At 36.0% G+C, this 21,699-nt stretch overlaps 2 protein-coding genes across 2 annotated transcripts in view; both read left to right on the forward strand.

Annotated features, from left to right (window-relative positions):
• Nucleotides 1–21,699, forward strand: part of PTPN4 (protein tyrosine phosphatase non-receptor type 4) — a 204,936-nt gene that overhangs the window by 177,285 nt on the left and 5,952 nt on the right. The window contains exons 17-26 of the mRNA XM_070507486.1: nucleotides 143–226; nucleotides 318–374; nucleotides 5,423–5,579; nucleotides 8,757–8,923; nucleotides 9,735–9,825; nucleotides 9,910–9,971; nucleotides 14,009–14,155; nucleotides 15,855–15,983; nucleotides 18,919–19,067; nucleotides 20,336–20,471. Of these exons, the coding sequence (XP_070363587.1) occupies nucleotides 143–226; nucleotides 318–374; nucleotides 5,423–5,579; nucleotides 8,757–8,923; nucleotides 9,735–9,825; nucleotides 9,910–9,971; nucleotides 14,009–14,155; nucleotides 15,855–15,983; nucleotides 18,919–19,067; nucleotides 20,336–20,471 (1,179 nt within the window). The remainder of the gene's footprint in view (nucleotides 1–142; nucleotides 227–317; nucleotides 375–5,422; nucleotides 5,580–8,756; nucleotides 8,924–9,734; nucleotides 9,826–9,909; nucleotides 9,972–14,008; nucleotides 14,156–15,854; nucleotides 15,984–18,918; nucleotides 19,068–20,335; nucleotides 20,472–21,699) is intronic.
• EPB41L5 (erythrocyte membrane protein band 4.1 like 5) overlaps nucleotides 20,336–21,699 on the forward strand; it is a 146,748-nt gene continuing 145,384 nt past the window's right edge. The window contains exon 1 of the mRNA XM_070507488.1: nucleotides 20,336–20,471. The gene's annotated coding sequence lies outside the window, so the exon portion shown is untranslated. The remainder of the gene's footprint in view (nucleotides 20,472–21,699) is intronic.

Consider the following 21,699-nt stretch of genomic DNA (forward strand, 5'->3'; position numbering starts at 1 on the left):
TTTCCTGAATTAACATTTTAACTTAAATTATGATTCCTGTGCTACAGATAATAGCAACATACGAAAGACATGCTTCATGTATATCTGAAGAATAGATTATAAGTGAAGAAAATCACAAGCTCTTTATTTTTGTCTTTTTAAGCCTAATGGTGGTATTCCACATGATAATCTTGTTCTCATCAGAATGAAACCTGATGAAAATGGAAGGTTCGGATTCAATGTAAAGGTAATCTAGAATTTATATTGTCCTCAGTTTTTAAATTAAGATGTTCCTATTTTGGTAATATTTGACTAATAATTGACTTGCTCTGTTTAAGGGAGGATATGATCAGAAGATGCCTGTGATCGTGTCCCGAGTAGCACCAGGAACACCTGTGAGTTATCTAAATCTTGCAAGTCAATCCTGTTTTCAAGAATATATACTTATTTTATTTTTATTCATTTAAATAAAAGAAGAAATTTAATCATTTCTGTTAATTTGTCAACTATCACGTTGTTGGCTAAATCTCTTAAATTGCCAGGAAGTTAGTTTTTATTTATTCCCTGTCTATATAAGAGTTTTTAAAATCTTTGTTTTTACAAAGAAGCTATTTATGACTTCCAAGCCTTCTAAAGTATTAATAGATTCTATCAAAATAACTACTTTAAATAGCAAAATGTAGGCAGAGGTATAATTTTTGTTTTGCTTTCTTGTTTGCTTGCTTTTTGATTTAGAATTCTTTACCTACATTCCATTTGCCTTTCTGTTTAAAATTTTTACTTCAAATAGAAATGGTACTAGTGATTTTTTTCCCTATAAGGACACTTTAAAACTTTTTATTTATACACATTGTAAACAAAAGTAGAGAAAACATTATTTGTACCCATTATGATGAACCCCCCCCCCTCCAGCTTCAGCATTCATGAACTGTCTGCTCATCATAAGGACAATTCTTAATTAGTTTTGTGGGTGCATTATCTTTATTGCTCTTATATGTAGCAAATATTGCTTTCAAATTCCCATTTATGTTGCTGCCTACTTTACCTAAATGGTCTTCCAGGACTTTTCAATCAGCTCCCTTTGTCATTTAACTCTCTCTCTGTCCTGGGAAATGTATGAACCAGCAGCCTGAGAGAAAAAGGGCAGTTATGCTTTTTTTGGTGCTTTGCAGCAACCTCAAAGTTGTTTTGAAGATCGCGGTCAAGATTCGTCAAGGATATCATGATAGGTAGTTTTGGTTCTGGTTTTTTAAGGAGTTTGTTGGTTGCAAATAACAGGATACTCCTGGAATATCCCTGGCTTAAGCATAAATACAAAATTTATCATATAGCAATAGAGGCATCTCACAAAATCCAAGTACAGGAATGCAGTTAGACCTCTAGAAAGAATTTTAAAAATCAAGACTCTATATTTTGTATCTCTGTTTCTTTTTATGTCAGTGTTCCATTCTTCTTTCTCAGAGCAAACCAATTTGTACACTGAATCAGCCACTTCTCTCAAGTCGCTCCAAACACAACACAGTCTAAATAAAAACAGTGTACTTGGTGGAAGCTTCAAGCCAAGTCCTGTAACATCACCACCACGCACACACTCTACCTTCAAATAAGATTGTGAGTCCTAAATCTCTGCTAAATAGAAATTGAATAGCTACCACTATTCTCCTAAGTCCATGTGTTAGGATATGGTTAGCAGTAACTTCCAGTTTTTTATATTGCCAGCTCAGCAACCCAACTCTCAGTCCAAATTACAGACTCCTGGCAAGTAAACCCTTCATAGATCCAGCTTGGATCAGATGTCATCTTTTAAACAAATCTCTTGTGGTCAGAGGGTGTGGGACAGGGGTATGAGGTATGAAATGAGTCTTGAACCTACTATGCATGTAAAGGGTGGGGACAAAGAGGAGGAAAATAGTCCAAAATTATTTAGTATATATTTAATGGGAAGTATGTATCTGTTTGGGACTGTAGATGAGGAGATGGACTGCTAAATTCTCATCTATCAAGTAGAGAGTTAGATAATGTCTAAAATAGAAAACTGAGAAGAAACAAAATGGGAATATTTAGAGACACTGAGGTAAATACAAAAGATGTAGTAAAAATGTTGAAAGAATTTGTTCCCTCTAGAGAGGCGGAGATGTTAGGGAGGAATACAAGAAATGGTTTCTTATCTTAATAATCTTATAGACCTACTCAGCTCTTTAAATTGTGTGATGTATAACTTTGCTAAAAACAAAAATTTAAACTAAAATTTTTTAAAATCAAAAATAAGCTATCTTTCAACCTGACAGTTGCACTTTTAGGAATTACCTGTAATGAAACAATTGGACTAGGGAACAAAGGATACAGAAGCATGTTCACTATAGTATTGTTTAAAACAGTTAAAAATTGGAAGGAAAATCAAAATGTACATCATTAGAGTTGGTGCAATTATGCGTTGGCTTTGCAGCAATTGAAATGATGAATGATGTGGCTCTATAGAAGTATGGAAAATGTTCGTAAGATATGGAAAATGCATATTGTAATTCCACATATATGTTTGATCCAGTTTTTTTTCTTTTTATGTGAGTTGTGTGCATTTTAAAAGTCTGGAAACATGCTAAAAATATTAGCAGTGTTTTGTCTTGGTATTGAAATTACTGGTATTTGGGTATTTATCATGTCTATATTCCCTTTTTTTAATTGTCTGAATCATGACAATGAGCATGTTTTAGGAAACATGCTTATAATTAGAAAAGATTATAAACCTTTTTTTATTTGTTTTCCAGTTGTAATAGTCAGTGAATGACACAAAAGAAATACTGATTTTCTGAACAGTGAATGTGGGTAGTTTTCAGTTAAAGTCAGGGATGTTCAGGAAACTTTATATAGACAGATTCATTTCCAAACAGAATTTTGAAACTCTAAATTTTCTTTTTAAGCTATACACATTATTGGTGATTTTTCCTTTCTGCCATGTAGAACTGTGTTCCATAAATATTGGCTGAATTTAGAGCAAATTAAAACTCTAGAAATTTATCATTTTATATTATTTTATTTATTAATTTAGAGACCATTACAGTCTTCCAGTTGGAAAACTCATTTTAGGTGATTGGGAGGAAAGGGCAGGGTTTCAGATATTTTAATGTCATTTTTTATATTGGACACCTTTTGAAATGGATAAAATAATTCCCAATTCAAGTCGTATTTTTCTTCCTATCTGATCACCTTTGAGGCAATAGCTGTTGCTCCAACAAAATTCATTTTAGTATACAATTTATCTAGACTTTCCAAATCAGAATGAAATGAAAATTAAAAACTGTAAACCTGCCTTACAAAAAGCAAATTAGTACAAGAAAGTTCGCTGCAGTGATAATGGGTAAAAAAAAATGTGCGTATTGTAGCCTGTTGGAAAATATACCACCCTGTTAGCCACAATCTCTGAACTGGAAGTATCAGTAGATGTATGCAAGGTACAGTAAGAGGAATTCCTAGCTATCCTCTCCTTAACATGTAGACTACCTCCTCTTTCCACCAACTGCATTATTCGTAAAGTAAGGTGAGAAGAGAACTCATTCTGCTATAGCCCTTTACATTTCTCCCAGTACCTTTAACACCTCCCAATTTATGATTCTTTGGGTACCTGAAAGGCATTTACAAAAACTTGGGATCAAATTGGTGCACAAAAGCATCATGCTGCTAGTGCAGAGGAATTACTGAATGGCATCTACTCCACTACAAGAAGTAAAGAAAGAAGCAACTAGAGAGAATGGTTATAACCTTAAATGTGAATTTTCCAAATGTTAATGGTTCACATTGAATTATCTCATTTTTATCTTCACAACCCAATGAAATAATTAGAGCAGATATGTGCTCCATTTTCAGAGTTTCCAGCGTCTAAGATGACACATTTTATAAGCAGCAGAGGAAGAAATGGGCTGCTAGACCAGTGCTCTTTCCTCTATTGACAATACCTTGTTGGATTTTATTGACCTTGTGTTTGTAATGAATTTGAGTAGTTGTGTTTTCATTTCTTCAAGCCTTTGCCAGAGGAAGTTCCCTTTTTTGTAAGGTCCAACCCCGTCATTTCCTTCTCTCTGTAACCTATCATCCTTCAAACTTGACTTACATGTGTTCTCATTGCTCTGTTCCTGAAACATGCTGTCCATTTTTCTGTTTGTCACTTTTAGCTTAATTACTTGTTTTCTCAGTAAAATACGGACAATCCTCACAAGCTGAAACTGTGCATAGTGATCTTAATAATCAATGGGGATTTTTTTATTAAAACCTTAAAATCTCTCTTACTTTCTCTTGTAAAGGAAATGAAAAATACTAAAACTAATACTGATTTAGTATCCTGTAATTCAAAACATTAGAAACATCGGGAATTAAAGTGCTTTATTTCTTTGTGAAGATTTACCACAAGTAGTTTGAACAGTGCCTGTCTCCTTCTTGTCATATAACTTAAAATACAAAGTGAGCATTTTTTCTTGCCTTGGCAAATTGTCATAATCCTTTCTAAATTTGAATCCACTCCCAATATTTTGTCCTTTGTATTTTCTTATAAAATATCTCCAAGAGTTCTTTTAATAAGTGTCTTGCCGGCATCACTTGCTCCAGGACATCTTCTTCATCCTTCTAGTCACAGCCACTGTCATCTTTTATGTTAAGTTCACCTTGACTAAATTTCTTTTCCTGCACATCTAGAGTCTCTCAAACAGTAGTAGTGTCAATATTTCCATGGTCAGCTATTTCTTCTATTTATGTTCAATTTGAATTTCACTTCCAGCAGTATCACTTTTTGTTTCTGTACTGCACTTTTAACTTTTTTGGCCAATTCCGTCTTTCGATTATTCATTTTTTACATAGGTTTATCACTGGCAGACAAAGAGACAACAAAAGTACATGCTTTGCTCTCTCTGCATGAACTGAGGAACAGATGCACAGCAGCAAATCACCAAGAGACTTTGAAAAACGTGATGTGATCGGTCACTGATCATGATGTGTGTCTATTATTTATGTAGTGATTTTTAGACTAACAAGCTAGCGGCACAGTTTGACTTTATGCGATTATTCACAGTTAATATATTGTGGTAACTGAAATTTGAACCATATTGTTAGGAGACTGGTGTTATTTAACTAAACTGTGATAACTGAAATTTGTGTTCATCTGGACAGTGCAAAGCAAGGGCCGCCTGTATCTATGCACTTTGAAATCATTAGTCTTATCTGGATGTCTAGCCATATAATAGGGCATCAGGGAAAAAGTTGAATGAAGAAGAAAAAAAAATGAGTATCGTCATGGGAAAGCTAGATTTCTACTTTTTTTTTTGCTAGATGAATGGATAGATGCTATTCTGTATGTAGTTTTAGTTCTCCTGCTGTGGAATCTATGAAAATAAATTCCTGTGCTTTCCTTTCAGAAAGCCATGTGCAGATCTGAAACCTTATTTGCATTACATTACAGGCTGACCTCTGTGTCCCTCGATTGAATGAAGGGGACCAAGTTGTACTGATCAATGGTCAGGACATTGCAGAACATACTCATGATCAGGTTGTCCTGTTTATTAAAGCTAGCTGTGAGAGAGATTCTGGGGAACTCGTACTTCTAGTTCGACCTAACGGTAAGTCCTCTTTGTAGCACTGGATATTTTTCATAATTCATTGTTGTTTACTACTAGACACAGCAGCCAGAGTGGGCTTTTTAAAACGTAAGTTGTGTCATTTCAGTTTCCTACTCAGAGCACAGTGGCTTCCATTAACACTTGGAATAAAATCCAGATTCTTGGCCCTTTTGCATACCTAACTCAGCCTTGCTCACTCTCCTCTCTTGTATGCCGATTTTCTTGGTGTTTCTCTGCCTAAAACTCTGTTCTTGATTTTTGTATGACTTATACCCTCACTTTATCCAGGTGTCTGCTCAAATGTCCTCAGAAAGTCCTTCTCTCCTGACTGCCGTAGCTAAAATGGCTCCCTCTCCCCCAGCTGCAGTTGTGGTGGTAGTGGTCGTAGTAGTGACTTCATAAAAAAACTTGTTGAATGAATGAGTAACTTTTGAACTCTGTTTCACTTTTAGAAAACACCGAAACAAGCTGTAGTTAATTTTCTTATTCCTGTCTGTGTTTTCTGTAGATAATGCTCACTAGCCTAATGATGTCATCTCCTCATCTGGACAGCTGGCTTCTTAATTCATAGTCAGAGTCCCAGATTTGGAGAAACCTTAATACCATAAGCTCTGGCTCCTTTGCTGGTTACTTGAATTTTCTCTTCAACAGCCTCAAGAACGTCCTGCCCGTGTGGAGCACTCAGTGGCTCCTGAAGCAGTTCGTCCCCCTTTGGATGGCTTGAACTATTAAGTGAACTAAACATCCATCTTCCTTCAGTCCCATTGTTCCTAATTCTGTCACTCTGTGCTTTGCAGAATAAGTTCAATCCCTCTTCCTTCAGTTTTTCAACAATAGCTAATTTTACCAGATACCCCCTCCCTTTCTCCAGTGTAACGATCCCAGATCCTTTAGCTTGTGTTTATTCGGCATTGTTTCAAGTTCCCTCAACACTCTATCACTCTCCTCCGAGAAAAAAATTTTATATGCTTATATCCCAGCATTAGACATCTAGTTTTGTTCTGAACAGTTTATTAATCATAGTTTTATCCACAAGAGTAATTATTGGTTAATGTCATGTTGCCAGTTCTTGAATATATAACCTAGGAAAGTAAAATGTAGTTAGAACTCTGCATATTCCCACACACACACCCAACCCAGCAAAATTGCGCAAGAAAATTCCTTTAAAAAAATACAGGGGCCAGCCCTGTGGCTGAGTGGTTAAGTTCGCGCATTCCACTTCGGCGGCCCAGGGTTTCACCAGTTTGGATCCTGGATGTGGACGTGGCACTGCTCATCAGGCCATGCCACAACTAGAAGGACCCACAACTAAAGTATATACCTATGTACTGGGGGGCTTTGGAGAGAAAAAGAGAAAATAAAATCTTTTAAAAAACTCATTTTTGCCTCTTGTGTACAAAAATAAATTCATTTATTTTAATGAATAAAAGAAAATATTCGTTTTATCTTCTCTACTTTGTGTTTTTCTGCATTTATGGTCTAGAATTGGCTTTCTTCTTAAAAGGACTTGAACAAGGCATTCTCTTTTTACTTTTCAAGGAGCTCGTTCATTTAGACCGGATACTTAGGTGATTAATTATTAGGAATTTTTGTCACATAAAACAACTTAAATTTTATACTAAGAATAATATTCTCTCAATTTATTTGTTCTGTTTTCTCTTGATAACAGATCCTAAAGAACTTAATAATTATAATAATATTAACCGTCATTAAATGGTTTCCATGCACCTGGGCTCTTTTGTATATTCTCATTTATTCTTTCAGCTAGCCAATGAGATTGATGAATTATCTCAATCTTATATTTGAAGACACTTAGGCACCAAGACATTCAGTTATCTGCTCACAAATTCATGACTAGTACGGAGCCAGAATATGATCAAAAGTCCCTATAATGGAAAAGCCATGCCTTTTTGCAATTCCAAATTACCTCATTTATATTTTAAATTAGGAGAGGATCCCACCTAGGGCTTACTTCTTGGCAAAAGATCTTTCTAATATTGTTTTATTGTCAAAATCTGGACTAGAGCCTCCAGTCGCTTTCAGTGTGGGTCTCTCATGTCGATTTTTGTTTAAAATAACATATAGTCAAAATTTTAATTATATTTGCCAAAAATACTAGAAAACTAGAAAAACAAAGAGCTTGTTTTTCTAGTCTTTTCCACTTTAAATCTTATTTCTCCTTAGGCAAAATACATTCATACATTTTTGTCTTTTCATTCTTCATTTCAGAAATTTATTCTTCTTAAAAGTGCATACATATCTGACCAGGAAAAGCTCTCCTAGACAAGGGCAAAAGAGGCCCCTAACTTGGCCCCACCCTCTAGAGGGCTGTACGCTGGCTCTCCTTCAGCTTTACCTCTCCCCATGGGGGTCAGGACTTTTCAGGACCAAGGGGGCATTGTGAAGCCATCACTTTCCTTTCTAGACCACTTTTTTATAACCCTCAATTCTCTGTCCAAGTAATTCTGAGTCCACTGCCTGGACCTGTGTGACCATTTTTCCCAGGTCCATACTCCCAAGGGTGGATCACGTGGTATATGTACTCCTAGGCTAACAGGGTGACTGAGAGGCAGCAATTTGCAGAGAGGTGTAGAACAAGCTTACGTATGGGCTGGGAGGTTCACGCATATGTTCATAGGCCTCCATGTTAATGAGTGGAGCTGAGGGTGGGAAGAGAAGCAGGGTGAGCTATAGGCCAGAATCTAGGGTCTGGCTCTCCTTACATTATATGACCATGAAGTCTTGCCTAGAGTTCTCATTTGAAATATGGCCTCCCAGGTTGTTTTGTAGGTATGTCAAGGAAAGAGGTTACAACATATTTTGTTTAGCACTCTATTCAATTTCTTTGTGACTTTTCATATCAAGACGTGTATGTCTGTGTGCCCTAGGTCCCACAAATTAAGGGCAGGTCTGTTCAGAGCTGCTTCTCGGCAGCTCTTCTTTTTCTTAATGTCTCTTCAAGTTATAGACATTTTCAGCAATATTTCCAAGAACTCTTCTTTTCCCTAAAGGTACAGCAAAGTTCTTCAACTCCACAGCCACATTCTGTCTCTACACTGTGGCAGCAGACTCAGATCTGATGAATTATGAATACTAAAGAACATTTTTAGTAAATTCTTTTCACCAATTCATTACAATTTCCATGTGGCTTTTTTGGTTTTGGTTTTGGTTTTTTAGCTGTATATGATGTAGTGGAAGAAAAGCTAGAAAATGAGCCAGACTTCCAGTACATTCCTGAGAAAACTCCACTGGATAACGTCCATCAGGATGACCATTCCCTGCGGGAGTCAATGAGCCAGCTAGCTGAGGGGCTCATCACTGGGACGGTTCTGACCCAATTTGATGTAAGTAATACTGTATGGAAAGATGTTTGCCCACATTTTCTAATTAATTTCATGGTTTCTTAACTGCCTGATCTACTGTCAGTTATAATTTATAAATTAAAATGGTATTCTGATAAATGTTGGACATAAAAGAGTTCTAACATGCAAAGTTTTTAAAATTGCTCCCAAAATACTAGCTGTGGTCATATACATAGATGTCTATTTAAAAGAGAGGAATAGGGAGATTTTATACGTATGTCATCAAACTAAATTTTTTCCTGCAGTTAAAATTTCTGTTTTTATGAAAGGTGACAGATGGAAAATAGGCTATTGTAGAAATCCTGAGTTAAAGGAAAATCACTTTTGTACCTTCTCATATTTAATCCTTCCCTAATCTTTGTCAGTGTAGTTGGCCGTCATCAATATTTGTTGTTCTGAAGTATATGTTACAGATAAGTGACTATAAAACATTTGGGGCATGTCAGTTTTTCTTTTAAAAAGTTCTTGGTTCATATACTCTAAACATCTCCAAATGAGATGAAAGCTAAATGTTTTCTGCAGGTTTGTTATTCAAAACTTTTACTGTAAGCAAAATTGTTTTCACTTGTTTTACCGTTTTTCAAAATGTGATCTATAATTCATGTCAGAAATTATGCAGAATTCAGCTTTACAAATCTGGTTCAGTACGCTGCTAGCCTCAGGTATGTTGTTGTATAGCTAAGATGTTCAAAGGAAAACACCTGTTTCTTGTTAGCGTAGAAACAAGTCTGAAATCAAAACAGAAACTCTTGATGACTTGCTGGACTCGTCTTTTATTTTTTTTTTTTTTTAGCAACTATATCGGAAAAAACCTGGAATGACAATGTCTTGTGCCAAATTACCTCAGAACATTTCCAAAAATAGATACAGAGATATTTCGCCTTGTAAGTATCTACAATCTCTTTATGTTAAGTTTCATCTTTTTAACATAAATTTATTAAAATATTCTTTCTTTTGAATTTTTTCAGATGATGCTACACGGGTCATTTTAAAGGGTAATGAAGACTATATCAATGCAAATTATATAAATGTAAGTTTATTTTTATTATGCCTTTGTCATTTGGAATAAGAGGGGCCACTGTAAACATCTGAGATTTATCCCTTTTTGTTAAAAGCCTAACCTTGAAAGAATATTAAAACTTTCAGACAATTGAAAAATATTATACAATTTTTAAAAAGTTGTTTGGTACTGGCGTGTTAATACACACATAGAGCAGTGGAATAGAATACTCTAGTCCAGAAATAAACTAAGTACTAGAATTTTGTTTATGATAGAAACAGCCTTTTAAATCATTGAAGATAAAACAGATTATCTAGTGAATTGGTTAGGTCAACTGTCTAGAACATATCTTTGTACGGAGGTTTTTGCTCCCTTCTGGTGGGAGAAAAGGATTATTACTTAGTTTTTTCCTTAACTTTGTAATACAGAAAATTTCAAAAATACGAAAGTAGAGGAAAAAGTAAAATGAATATACACATCACTCAGCTTCAACAGTTGTCAACTCATGGCCAGCTTTGTTTCACCTATACCTCACATCCAGATTGTTTTGAAATAGATCCATACATTATGTCATTTATCTATAAATACTTCACCTACCCCTTCTTGATGCCAACATGTATTTTAGATATATCAAAATATAAATGTAAAAAGTGGAATCATGAAAGTACTTGGAGGAAATATGTGATTATTTTTTAAAATCTCAGAAAGGCGAAGATTTTTCTAGGCTTAGACACATGTCTAAGCTATAAAGAAAAGATTTTATATATAAAGTTTACTATAAATTAAACATTTTAATTTTGGGGGATGCTTAAAAATTCTAAAATCAAATGGCAAACTGAATTTAAAAAATACTACAAAGGGCTTATTTCTTCGGTGTATACAAAGAGCTTTATAAATGAATAAGAAAAATAAATAACAGTGCAATGAAAATAATGGAAAACATGCGAAGACAATTCATAGAAAAGGAAATACAAATGACATTTAAAAAATATTTACAGCCACTGTGAAATCTATACAAAAGTAGAAAGAATTGTATGAAGAACCCTCCTGCCATAAACCTGTTACCTAGCTTGAGAACTGTCGACAAATGGCCGGTCTCGTTTCATATAAACACTAACCCCCAGGTTATTTTTTTCAAAGTCCAAATATATCACTTTTTTGTAAATACGGTCATCTTGTTCTTTGTGGTAGTTATAGTTTATTATGAACACTGAATTTTCAAATACTGAATCATTGCTCCAAGGGGAAATAGAGGATTAGGTTCCTCTAAGCCTCTAGTTGTAACATTTTTGTCAACTGATCAGTACATAACCTTGTTTGTTTAAAGATACCTTATTTAATATACATTGTTGATTCATTCATATTGAACCCAGGCTAGCAGCACCAGAACTCATGCTGGATGGAAGCTTATCTAACATACGTGTTTTCTCCATAAGGCACATCATGGCCTCCTTGCACTTAGGAGCCCTACACAGCACTTCAGCACTCCCCTTGGACACCATTTTTTTTTTTTTTTTTTTTTTAAAGATTTTATTTTTTCCTTTTTCTCCCCAAAGCCCCCCGGTACATAGTTGTGTATTCTTCGTTGTGGATTCTTCTAGTTGTGGCATGTGGGACGCTGCCTCAGCGTGGTCTGATGAGCAGTGCCATGTCCGCGCCCAGGATTCGAACTAACGAAACACTGGGCCGCCTGCTGTAGAGTGCGCGAACTTAACCACTCGGCCACGGGGCCAGCCCCCCCTTGGACACCATTTTAAACAGTGAAATCACCAACAACCAGTCCCCAAATTCAAAAAACATGGACTAAACAGTCCACAGAAGGGACACTTGTTTACAATATGAGCAGAAACAAGAAGACAAAACAGCATTTTATTCAACATTAGCTGGAAATGTGCACATTGGGTGACTCAAATTTTTTACCTCTTTGGACATGTCTGTAAATAGCCACAAAAGCCCTGCAAGTATTTTGGGGTTACAAATAAATTTTAGCAAGTAGGCAAATTTGCAAATACAGAATCCATGAATAATGAGGACAACAGTAACCAAACAGTTAAATGAATGATACGCTCAACTTAATTCACAAAAAAAATGTAAATCAAAACTGCAAGGAGGGGCCGGCCTGGTGACGCAGCAGTTGAGTTTGCACGTTCCCCTTTGGCGGCCTGGGGTTCGCCGGTTCAGATCCCGGGTGCGGACATGGCACCACTTAGCCAGCCATGCTGTGGTAGGCGTCCCACCTATAAAGTGGAGGAAGATGGGCATGGATGTTAGCTCAGGGCCAGTCTTCCTCAGTAAAAAGAGGAGGATTGGCAGCAGATGTTAGCTCAGTGCTAATCTTCCTCAAAAAAAGCTGCAAGGAATCACCATTTTTCACCTATTAGATTGAAGTGTCAAAAAGTTTGGAGGCCAGCCCTCTGGCCGAGTGGTTAAGTTTGCACACTCCACTTTGGTGGCCCAGGGTTCGCCAGTTCAGGTCCTGAGCACAGAGCTATGCGCCACTCATCAAGCCATGGTGTGGCAGCATCCCACATAGAGGAACTAGAATGGCCTCCGACTAGGGTGTATAGCTATGTACTGAGGCTTTGGGGAGGGGAAAATAGTTTGATAATACCATATACAAGTCTACATCCTTTATGTGAAAACTAGGGATTACGTATGCTTTGGGATTCAGAATTTTTTGTATTTTTGAGAGGTTATTCAGTGCATAAACCCTGTACTGTAATAAGTAACGTCCTCCATAAGCTGTGGGACTTTATCCTGTAATGAATGTATTGATATTCAACAGCAAACTATGGATATTTCCACTAAGTGGGACTAATAAAGACTTTAAATAGTCTTAGATCAATTTGGGTCAGATATTGCTGTCAAATGAGTCCAGTCAGGTCTCATTTGGTCAGGTGTACGAAAAAAAGAGACAAACTTAGACTTCAGAGCTTTGGGAGTTTCAGAACTGTGGATAAGGGATTATGGATGTATTAAGGAGATTATCAGGGAACAAGCATTCCTCTTACATTATTGGTGGGAGTATAAATCGTACAACCTCTTTGGAGAACATTTTGGCACTATCTGTCAAAGTTTTAAGTGCACGTACACTTTGATCCAGCATTCTCATTTCTTCCTGTTGCCCGTACAAATGTATTTCTTCATGTGCACAAAAATGTTAGGTTTACAAAAGTTTTCAGTGCAGCCTTGTTTATGGTAGCAAATAGATTAGCAGCAACTTAAACGTCTGTTAAATAAATTATGATATATTTATATAGTGGAGCCATTGAAAAGAATGAAATTTTATGTACTAATCTGACATGATCTCAAAGATAAAGTGGAAAAGATGCAGAACAACATTATATGCTACCATTTTACAGAAAAAAAGGAAGATAGTATTGTGTGTACATTTGTGTGTTTATAGAATATCTCTGAAAGGATATATTGGAAATTAGAAAGAAGAATTGCCCTCCTGGGCATAAACCAGGCTGGGATGGGAGGGAGACTTCTTACTCTATTCACCCTTTGGTTTTCTTCCAGTTACCATGTGAATATGTCACCTTTTCCTGTTTTTAATTCAATCTCGAAATGTAGTAGGATGATGACTTCTCTTCTTCCCCAGATACTCATGATCTTACTTCTTTCTGAAGATAATGAATTTAAAACATTTTTCTAGTGTCTTTTTATGTTATATGTAAAATCTAAACGAAAACAAATGGCATAATTTTTGTTCCTCACAAATTTTACCAGTGTTTAGAGACAAATATTTTTTATTTCTGTACTAAGTCTCTGCCTCTGAAATAGGGTTCTCTGTAAAACTGCTCTTAGAACCATAGTAGTGCTTTGGAAAATATTTAAATTCCTATTTCCATTAATTGAAAGGTAAATATAACTCCTAGACATTTCCAAGAAATTTCTTCTACAGATAAAATAAGAAAGTGTTGATAAGGATTTGTTTTACTGACTTTTCAATTTATTGAGATTAGTTGTATTCAGTTATCATTTAGTAGATGATTTTCATATGCTTGATCATAGTAAAAAGTAATAATGCAAAAGATTTTATTTTTGTGTCCTTTTCTTTTTAGATGGAAATCCCTTCTTCTAGCATTATAAATCAGTACATTGCTTGTCAAGGGCCATTACCCCACACCTGTACAGATTTTTGGCAGATGACTTGGGAACAAGGCTCCTCCATGGTTGTAATGTTGACCACACAAGTTGAACGTGGCAGAGTAAGTCATACTTGAATCTTAAATATTGCTTGGGCTATTTTCAAATTACATGTATAGTCAAAATATTCATGTTGATTTAGGTTTTTTTTGTAAACTTCCTTTCTTGTGGTGTTATGATTAAAATCATCGTGGTTATGTGCTTAAAACTATGATTAACATAATAAATGTGATGTGTTAGCCATTATTAATATCATTGTTATATTTAAATGATTAATATATACATTTGATAAGAGATTTGTATTTAGAATATATAAAGAACTCATACAATTCAACAACAAATACCCAATGTAAAAATGGCCAAAGGATCTTAATAGATGGTTCTCCAAAGAAGGTATTCAAATGGCCAATAAAGTCATGAAAAGATGCTTGGTGTCATTAGTCATCAGGGAAATGCAAATCAAAACCACAATGAGCTACCATGTTATAGCCAGTAGGATGGCTAAAATAAAAATGACAGATAATAACAAGTGTTGGTGAGGATGTGGAAGAACGGAACCCTCTTTTTACTGCTGGTGGGTTTGTAAAATGATGTAGCGACTTTGGAAAACAGTCTGTCAGTTCCTCAAAAGGCTAAACATAGAGTTACTATAACTCGGCAATTTCACTCCTGTATACCCAAGAGAATTGAAAACATATGTCCACATAAAAACTTGTACACAAACGGTCATAGGAGTATATTCATAATAGCCAAAAAGTACAAACAGTGCATATGCACCAAATAAAATTTAGTATATTCATACCGTTGAATATTATTTGGTAATAAAAAGGAATGGAAAAACGACACATGCTACAACACAGATGAACTTAGAAAATATTATGCTGAGTGAACAAAGCCAGTCACCAAAAACCACATAGGTGTGATTCCATTATATGAAATATCCAGAATAAGCAAATCCATCAGAGGACAGAAAGGTTAGCAGTTGCCCAGGTCTGGAGTTGGGGAAGGAGGGTGGGATAGAGGAATGCACAGCAATTACTAAAGCATATGGGATTTCTTTTGGGAGTGATGAAAATGTTCTAAAAATGATGGTGGTGATGGTTACACAGCTCTGTGAGTATAATTGAATTGTGTACTTTAAATGAGTGAATTGTATGGCATATGAATTAACATGTCGGTAAACCTGTTTTTAAAAAAATCCTAACTGGGGCTCACCTGGTGGCGTAATGGTTACGTGCATGTGCTCCACTTCAGCAGCCTGGGGTTCACAGGTTGGGATCCTGGGCATGGACCTATGGCACCGCTCTTCAAGCCATGCTGTGGTGGTGTTCCACATACAAAATGGAGGAAGATTGGCACAGATATTAGCTCAGAGACAATCTTCCTGAAGCAAAAAGAGGAAGATTGTCAAGAAATGTTAACTCTGGGCCAATCTTCCTCACCAAAAAAAAAAACCCTAACTATGAAAATAAATGGATTGCATTTGGCATTTTGGTTGAGGATTCCTTCTCATTGTTAAATTTAAAAAGTATCAAAATTAGTGCACCATTTTGCCACCCTCGTAGTAGTAATTGATTCAGTGAGAAAAAAATTGGCAAAGAAGAAATGTTAATAGTTGGCAGATCTAGGTGAAGAGTATATGAGAGTTCATTAAATTATTCTTGTAACTTTTCTGTTAAGTTTGGAAGTTCTTTAAAATTAAAACATTTAAAAAATTGGAGAACCTAAATTATATATGTTTCTTAAATCTATTGATGTCAGGTTAAGTGTCACCAGTATTGGCCAGAACCCACAGGAAGTTCATCCTATGGATGCTACCAAGTCACCTGCCATTCAGAAGAAGGAAACACTGCATGTATCTTCAGGAAGATGACACTATTTAACCAAGAGGTAGGAAGGCAGGATATCCATTTATTAGAACTGTTATATTCAAGGTGAAGGCTTTGGAAGCTAAAAATGTTTTTCGTCTGATTCCTGGTTACTAGGAAATATTTAAAAATTAATTAGGATGCTTTGGAATCTTATGAAGTATATTCTCCTACTAAAATAAATCTATTTCCCATCTCTATAGGTAAATATGAGTGGTCAGTAAAAAAAGAATCTTGCAAATAATACTTATTACTCTTAATACTCTGCCTATTCATAAAAATTATACCAGGGGTGTGTTTTGCTATAAAGATTTCTTCCTCCAAGTTATATCAGTAAAGTACGTCTGTGGAGATGGAAAGAACAATTGAAAGCTATTAAATTATTCCCCTTTTTTAAAAGAGGAGAGGAGAGCAGTTTCACAGTCTCCTCAGTATTAAGTAGGAAAACCTCTGGGCAGGACCTTCTGACAGCAGGTAAATTACAGTTTCCAAATTGCTAGTTTTTCTGACTGCCACCTGGGTCACTCCCCTTGGCTTCCAAATCGAGAGCCAGAAATGGAAACTGATTAATAAATGTTGCCTCACTAACCCAGTTGGGAGATGTGTGTGGAGGGCAGCACGCTGCCAGTCCTGTCAGACTGCTGGAGACAGTGCACCCCACTTGCACTATCTGCAGCTGGGTATTCCCCTGCTGGCCACCTTTGGTTTTGAAGGGGACTAGAAGATTGCTAGTGTGGAACAAAATGAAATTTTAAAAAGAGAACCCTGAGAATAAGATGGACTCTGTAGCTAACTGGAACCTAAAAACAGAATGGAGTCGAGTGGCCATGATGGGACCAGGATACAGTCGCATACCCTGTTCTTGGAAAAGCCACAGAATGCACTCTTAAGCTTTTGACTCTGCCAAAGTTTCTGATTTTACAAAAGTCCCTAACAGGCACCTGGACCTAACCAGTAAAACTGTGGCCAGTGCCAACCAATCAGGACTTAGTTGCATAAGCACACCTGAGCGGGAGCCTGGGCAGAAACTTTTTCTATAAAAGGCAGCCCCCCTCCCTTTGTTCTCCCGGAGCAAACTTACAGTTTGCTGCCAAAGGCTGCATCTCTCTGGTAATGTATAAACAGTAAAGCTTTCTTAACTAAATTCTTGTATTCCAGGGATTTTTGTTGACATTACGAAGTCCCAGGCCTGTCCCATCAATGGTTAAGAAACGAGAACTCCATATCCCTTCCCGCCCTCCACCCACCTCCCTGAGTTTGATTAAAGGAGCCCAGCAAGACAGAGCCTTACTGACCAAAAGGAAAGGAGCTAGAAGTTGTGCTGATTTATATTAATGGAATCTGACATGCAATAAAGCTAAAGTTACATAAAATAAAAAATTAAATAGAAAGTTTCAAAATCTTAATGGCCTAGAGAGTCCATCAGAATGAATGTAGGGTTTAGGGACCTAGACTGTGTAGCTCATGGTCTAATGTAACAAGGCAAGCCAATAAGAGAGTTCTTCATTTTCCCAAATAGATGTGAAAGACGGGCTGTATATGGTTCCATAAAATATTATTTCTATCTTTGGCGTAGTCTCTTTATTGTACTTCACCTATAGATTATCCATGGCAGTTTTATATACTGTAGTAGTTTTTCTTTGCAAACCCTGAGTGCCTCAGAACTATGCTTTAGTTTCAAATTAGTTTCTGAAAACACAAATTAGTTTCTGAAGTTTGAGCCAAACATAAATAGGAATATAAATTTGCCACCATAAATACGTACGTGGATGGATGGACTGACGGACAGACAGACACTGCCCCAAAATTTAGCAGAGTATTATTTTACATTACCTGTTCTTGTAGATTTATTAGTAGCATTAAATTCTTATGTTAATATTAATAAAGGTAGTCTATATTAGATATCTTTAGTTCATTTTACAGAATTACAGAATTCTGAAAGATTAACTATCAAATTATACTGAAGTCTCTTCAGAAATTTTTTCATTAGTCCATTTCTTAATTACCTTTTTCTTTCATGGTCTTTTCTGGATTCTTCCTTTAATGTAAATGACAATAGATAGATTTTATAGTGTTGAATGTCTATAGCTCCCATTTCTTGAGCATATAATTCCAAACAGCTAACTGGGTGGTTTATAGGTCCTCTCATAGAACCCTTTCAACATAAGACTGTCTCTTTTAGGTATAGGTGTTATTTCATTTGTCAGTTGAACAAAGTGAGGCTCTGAAATATTATGTGCCTTAACTAGCAGAGTGAAAATTTGAATGGCGATATATAATTCCAATATCTTATTTTCTCCGTTATACCAATCCTGACTCCAAAAAAGAATTAAGCCCTGGTTTGACTTAGTGTTTTTATGATCTCCAGTTTTTAGTCTACATTTATTTTGAGAATTTATTTTCCTAATTTCCATAATTTCACTTGTGTTTTTTAGGATTAACTCAACTTTGTTCATAAAAACATTTTTTCCCTTTACCAGTTTTGCTCACTAACAGTTCTTTAGCTTTTTTTTTTTTAAACATTTCTCTGGATCTTGTTTTTGCTTGTTTACTTGATTATCATCTTTAAAATATTTTACAAATATAGAAATTGAGTTATAGGAACAGTAATGATCCAGGTAGCTGGAGCTTAAATGGATATAACTGTTTCTATAAAATGATTTCTTGGGTCCGGCCCCATGGCTGAGTGGTTAAGTTCATGCGCTCTGCCTCGGTGGCCCAGGGTTTCGCCGGTTCGGATCCTGGGCGTGGACATGGCACCACTCATCAAGCCATGCTGAGGCAGCGTCCCACATGGCACAACTAGAAGGACCCACAACTAAGAATATACAACTATGTATCAGGGTGCTTTGGGGAGAAAAACGAAAAATAAAATCTTTAAAAAAAAAAAGACAAATATGTATTTATATTTTAAAGATATTCCTAAGTCAAGGTAAATAATTTTTCTTTACACTTAGAAAAATGAGAGTCGTCAGCTTACTCAGATCCAGTACATAGCCTGGCCTGACCATGGAGTCCCTGATGATTCAAGTGACTTTCTGGATTTTGTCTGTCACGTACGAAGTAAGAGGGCTGGCAAAGAAGAACCTATTGTTGTTCATTGCAGGTATTCTTCTTATGATCGAACATCTGGCTAGATATGTCATTTTTAAAAGGAAATACATATTTTATTTTGTCCTTCAGTTGTGATTGTAACTATGATAATTAGAACTCAAAGCTGTGCTCTGAATGTAGAAAGCAAAGGTACGTTCCAACATGTGATTGGCAGAAATTTTGTCATAAGAAGTAAAAATAATACTTTATTGCACTCATTCTTAGAAGATTGTCTTTTTCATAGTTTAACATCTCTGAAATTGGGATGTCTTACAATTGATGGTATCTTATATTTGGTGAAATACAATATTGTAGGCTTTTAGGTTTCATCCTCAGGTTTAGATTTCCCCCTCCCAGCACGGTACTCCTTCCGGGCCTGTGGCCCCTCTGGGGACAGTGGGCAAGTACTTTCACCTCTCGGAATGGCCCCACCCAATACCATCACACGATGTGCTGCTTCCAAGAGCTTCAGCTGAACAGTGGTAGGCTGCTCTCCCTTCCTTTCAGACTCAGGCCCCCTTCTGCCTTCAAAGGACTGAATACAATGACTCCAGCCTTCACTGTCACTGACCCAGAGATTTGAAGACAAAAATTATGTTCTCCCCATCCTGGCCACCTCTGTTATTAAATGATTTAGTCAGAGGATGTATTGAGGTATCTATCCTTAAACTTTCCAGCACTTATTAAGAGCAGTCTTTCAAATTATCAAAACAGATTGTAGACCAAATATTGAGAGGCAAAATGGCAGGAATGGTGAACACATTTGGCCATTTCATATCCCAAGTCCCCCATAGCTAATATAGCCCTATTCACAGAGAATGCTTCAAAAAGTTGTTCTTGACTATCTCAACAGTAAAGCTTAATCAAAATTAAATTTGGTTTTAAAAACTGATTTGAGAGTGTAAAATATTTTGTGCATTTGTTAATGATTTATTATTGTAATTCCGTTATTTCAGATTTTAAAGGGGGGTTGCTCCAATAAGCATCTATACCTTGTTCAGATTTCAAAAACTAAAACGTAACTCTTTTAAAATAGTATTTTTACGACTAACAATGGGGGAACGGGTGGATGCAAACCATTTAATCTGTATTAAGTGTGAAGATTTTTTCAATTTTCAAAATATTTTCTAGTTGGCTTGCTACTTTTGTATTATCAACCGTTAAAATCAAATTGTTCTTCTACTATGTTATGATTCACTACTTTAATTTTCTGCACAAAAGCCACAAGTTGTTTACCAGAGTAGTATCAGTAAGACTTTGCCCCATATTTATCTATTTTAGTGCCGGGATTGGAAGAACCGGGGTTCTTATTACTATGGAAACAGCCATGTGTCTCATTGAATGCAATCAACCAGTCTATCCACTAGACATTGTAAGAACAATGAGAGATCAACGAGCCATGATGATCCAAACACCTGTAAGTACTGTACTTCATGTACAAGTGCGTATTCTCAACGTGATGATTTTTATCGATATATATTCCATACCATATTTTTGTCTTTTTAATTCCCTGCCAGGAGCTAACAATCCCTAGCACAGGGGTCAGCAAATACTGCCCATGAGCCAAATCTGATCTGCCACTTGCTTTTGTAAATAGTTTTCTTGGAATACAGCCATGCTCATTTGTTTACATTCACACTATAATAGAGTTCAGAAGTTGCAACAGGCGCCATATGGTCTACAAAACCTAAAATATTTACTGTCTGGTCTTTTACAGAAAATGTTTGTCAACACCACCCTAGCATGTTAACTCTTGAGTGTTTAAACAGGTGCAGAGGAACTCGCCCCGTGTTATTTAGTCAAGTGGAATGCTGTGCACAACGGTGTCAGTGAACTGGAGAATCTTGATAGACCTGCTTTCAGTGGAACAGCTGTGGTGAAATGGCATTTCTTTTTTTACATAAGAACTTAAATTGCAACAACAAAAACAAAAATATCATAGCGATTAAGTCACTGACTTATTGTATTGTACACTGACACTGAATTATGTTCCAGGAATCAAAAGGGGGAATCATGAAATTTTAGAGTTAATGTTAAGATTATTTTTTATATTAAGTCATTGTCAAATCTTAGCCTTGTTGGTGGCATTAAGGTTACTGAAGTGAATTGACCTATGTGATCTAATAAGTGTGTGCCATTTTTAGCTTTTAATCACAGAAAATTTGAAACACAAAAATAGACAATATAATATAATGGACACTATGTTGAGTACTCAGACCCAACATTTGCCGTATTGTTTCACCTATACTACCACTTACTCTCCCTGTGTTCGAATCAAATCCTAGACATCATACCATTTCGTCTATAAATATTTTAGTGTATATCTCTAAAAGATAAGGAGTGTTTTTCCTTCTAAACAAAACTACAATACCATTATCACACCTAAGTATAATTTAACAGTAATTTCTTACTATTACCAAATAGCCAGTATTCAAATTTCCAGTTGTCTCATATAAATCGTCTTTTTTTATTTTAGAACAGTTTCATTGAAATAGAATTCACATACCATAAAATTCACCCTTTTAAAGTTTACAGTTCAGTGGGTTTTAGTATATCACAGTTTTGCAACCATCACTGCTGTCTAATTTTAGAACATTTTCATCACCCCAAAAAGAAACTCCATACCCATTTGCCCTCAGACCTTC

This window comes from Equus asinus, chromosome 4 (assembly GCF_041296235.1).
Source record: "Equus asinus isolate D_3611 breed Donkey chromosome 4, EquAss-T2T_v2, whole genome shotgun sequence".
NCBI classification, from domain to species: Eukaryota; Metazoa; Chordata; class Mammalia; order Perissodactyla; family Equidae; genus Equus; species Equus asinus.